This window comes from Olea europaea, chromosome 22 (assembly GCF_002742605.1).
Source record: "Olea europaea var. sylvestris chromosome 22, O_europaea_v1, whole genome shotgun sequence".
In the NCBI taxonomy this organism is placed as follows: Eukaryota; Viridiplantae; Streptophyta; class Magnoliopsida; order Lamiales; family Oleaceae; genus Olea; species Olea europaea.
The window spans coordinates 13,153,538-13,156,521 of record NC_036258.1 but is presented as its reverse complement, the minus strand read 5'-3'; the positions used below and the strand labels follow the sequence as shown (position 1 = coordinate 13,156,521).

The window sequence follows — 2,984 nt, the reverse complement described above, 5'->3', positions numbered from 1 at the left end:
CCCACCACACGCATCTGTTATTTCAGAAAACAATTACAAAAGGAAGCGCAGACAAGTACTGCATCAACAAGGATATTTGTCCGCAAATTTTTTTTCTAACATGGAGATTTGTGTAAGTACTGCATCAATGACAATTAGTGGTTTTATTTCTGTAAAAGAAAAGTTTAAAGCTCTTACTGAGACAGTGAAGTGGTATTTTTTTGAACTGGATTTTTGACCATAAGATTTACGTCAAATTAGTTTATGTATCTGGGATGTGTTTATTTTGGAAATATTAACGGTTAATTCTCCAAAAATTTTATATGTTTCCAATCATTTAATTTGATAAAGCTTAAGATTTGAATTAGCAATCGGCATCTAGAAAAGGGGTATTTTACTTTCATGATTTGGTAATTTTCCTACTCTATTTTATATGATTTATATTTGTTGTTGTTTCAGTGCTGCAGCTATGTTGTAACCAGTTAACAGAAACATACCAAAAGAGATAAAAAGGTTGAATGCTCTTGCACTCGAAAACAATAGACTAAATGAGCAAATTTCTGAAAGCTTGGGAAATTTGGGAGGGCTCGAGACGCTTTATTTGGGCTCCAATCAACTATCCGGTCCGATTCCAGTTGAATTGTCTGATTTTTATGTTTTAAGTTTTGATTTTTAATTGTTTATTTGGGACTCATTTATAATTTTTTGAAAATTTGGAATTATAATTGTAATTAGTTCTTTATTTTTTCTTTTCTTTTCTTTTTGTTTTACTTAAATGGAAGGGTATATTTGTCATTTTACAACTTTTTATTGAGAAAATAGGTGAAAATGATGATTTTCACAATGAAAGGTGTAAATAGGGATAAAAATGCTAAAAAAAAAAAAGGAGGGAAAAGTGAAAGGTGAGGAAGTTTTGCACAATTAACTTCAAACATAGCGATAAACCATTTTGAAAACACAATGTTCTTGCCCCATGATCAGTGTTTGGTTTATGCCTCAGAACACCAGGGGAAACATTCCTCAAAGCATAAAAAAATTTCTAGCATAAATACCTCAAATTTATAGACTGTCTGAGACTCTAAATTCTATGCAGAAAGCATACATCTTTTACTCAAATGATTCGATTCTATCTGTGTGTGTTCAGCGAACTTCCAGGCAGACAGAGAAGAGGAACCTTCCCCATAGGCAGTGACAAAATATCCCTCGAATCAAGATGAAAAATTGAGCTCTTCTGTTCAGAGTGCAAGAATTTTGGTGCCAAACCAAACCCCACCCCCAACACAACTGGCCATGAGGCTAAGGTCGATTTGGCACATACTGCACAAACCCATTAGTTTCTGCTGCTCATGACAGTCTGAAATGTTGGAAGGATTAAAGGTTTTTCGTTTTTCAAGTTCACTATATATTAACAGTGTCCAAGAATTGTATGAATAAATCATAATGCTTATATTTAAGATCACCGTAGGCTTGTTGCTCTCCCCAAAAATATAGAATATCCAACGTCTTCCAATATGATGCATGTGAGAAGTTGGGATCTTGAAGCTCTCGTAACCAAAATAAATATAGCAAAAATTTAGAATAATCTTCATAAAGCCTCCCATGATGAATTTCCTGGTGGGTTTGTTGCACAGTAATTAGCTAATGAGTTTGGTAATGAATTTACGATGATACCAAAGAAAAGATGTGCCTTAAGTTTTGGGGGGCTATTTTGGATATTGATGACAAGTTCGAGAACGATTCTTTACTTATAACATGCAAAGAATACAAGAGAATCCTTGATTAGGCAATGACATTATCTCAACTATTCACAACCCTTAATTCTTACATATTCATTTATAGACTGCTAATATCTTAACCATATTAGGACACGTGACAGAGTACAATCACCTAATGGAAAATATGTTAAACCCTATGAACTCATTATCCATTTCACTTTAGGTACAAGGGCTTGAGCAATTAACTTGGAATATTTATAACTAGAAGCCAAGAAATGAATATATCGATATCTCTATCCCAGGTCAGTTTTCCTTTACTCTTTTTCCAGCCAACAGAACTCCCTTTCAAGTTCAAAAATATCATTCCATCTCAAACCTAGCACTATGTTGTAATTACTAAACAGGGAATCCCAAGCCTAGAATCAAAATTAATGCACACCGACCCCAATGAAAGAAGAACCCTAATTCTGTCGAGCCATTTGAAAACATGACTACAAATTCAATCTACTGTGTAAAGGTCTCTAGGCAAAATCCATATCCACATTTTCAAATTCATCCAATTAAAACCAAAAAAGATCCAATCTTTTCTCAACCCTTCTTAATTAACCACAATCCGTACTTATTATAAGCACCCTTTTCCTAAATTCCAATTCCAAAAAATAATTACATGCATACAGACCCACATAAACCATATTTAAGTATTTAGACGTAATAAAAACATAAAATCAATTTAAAAATGAAAAGGTATATCGGACCTGTTGAAAGATGGCGTGGTGAGCTATTTTATAATCCTTGTGAAGAAAATAGAGCCCCGCCGCAGATGCCAACGCAGCGCTGGTGAAGAACGACGCAAATCTCACCCTTAGGAGATAGCCCATTATTCTTCTTCTTCAATTCTCACCAATTTGAATCGATTGATTCCAATTTTTCGACATCAACGTAAGCAGCAAAATAGGGGAGGAAGAATTTGTAGCACTTAAATTTCAGGCTTTCAGCAACAACTGCTATAACTTTGTCGAAAATTTCAAAATGGTAATTGAAGTATTTTTCTTACAGTATTGATCACTAAGGTTTTTAATAATTACACTAATAATCACTCGACGAGAAATGTTAACAACTGTTTTTACGTGGTACCGTTAAATGCTAACATAGACACAAATGGCATTAACTAATCCGTCATATCATGTATAATCGCAAAATTTATTAAAATTGATCAAAAATATAATTTTAATTTAAAGTCACATTTGTATAATACTATTTAAAGTTGAAAATGCATTGCGCGTTATTCTG

General features: G+C 33.4%; 1 protein-coding gene across 1 annotated transcript; it reads right to left on the bottom strand.

The window, feature by feature from the left end:
- Window positions 1-819: 819 nt before the first annotated feature.
- LOC111371755 lies at window positions 820-2,743 on the bottom strand. The gene is made up of 3 exons (XM_022993895.1): window positions 2,450-2,743; window positions 1,440-1,590; window positions 820-1,333 (listed from the first exon to the last, which is right to left on the bottom strand). Exons 1-3 carry the CDS (start codon window positions 2,570-2,572, stop codon window positions 1,215-1,217), a joined length of 393 nt encoding a protein of 130 aa, XP_022849663.1. The 5' UTR covers window positions 2,573-2,743; the 3' UTR covers window positions 820-1,214.
- Window positions 2,744-2,984: the final 241 nt, after the last annotated feature.

Excerpts from the sequence above, each read along its gene's own strand:
- LOC111371755 (XM_022993895.1), bottom strand. The coding sequence starts at position 2,572 with ATGGGCTATCTCCTAAGGGTGAGATTTGCGTCGTTCTTCACCAGCGCT. Across the intron at positions 1,591-2,449 it reads ACCACGCCATCTTTCAACAG|GAAATTCATCATGGGAGGCT; the intron begins GTCCGATATACC and ends CAAACCCACCAG. Across the intron at positions 1,334-1,439 it reads GGGAGAGCAACAAGCCTACG|ACTGTCATGAGCAGCAGAAA; the intron begins GTGATCTTAAAT and ends CCAACATTTCAG.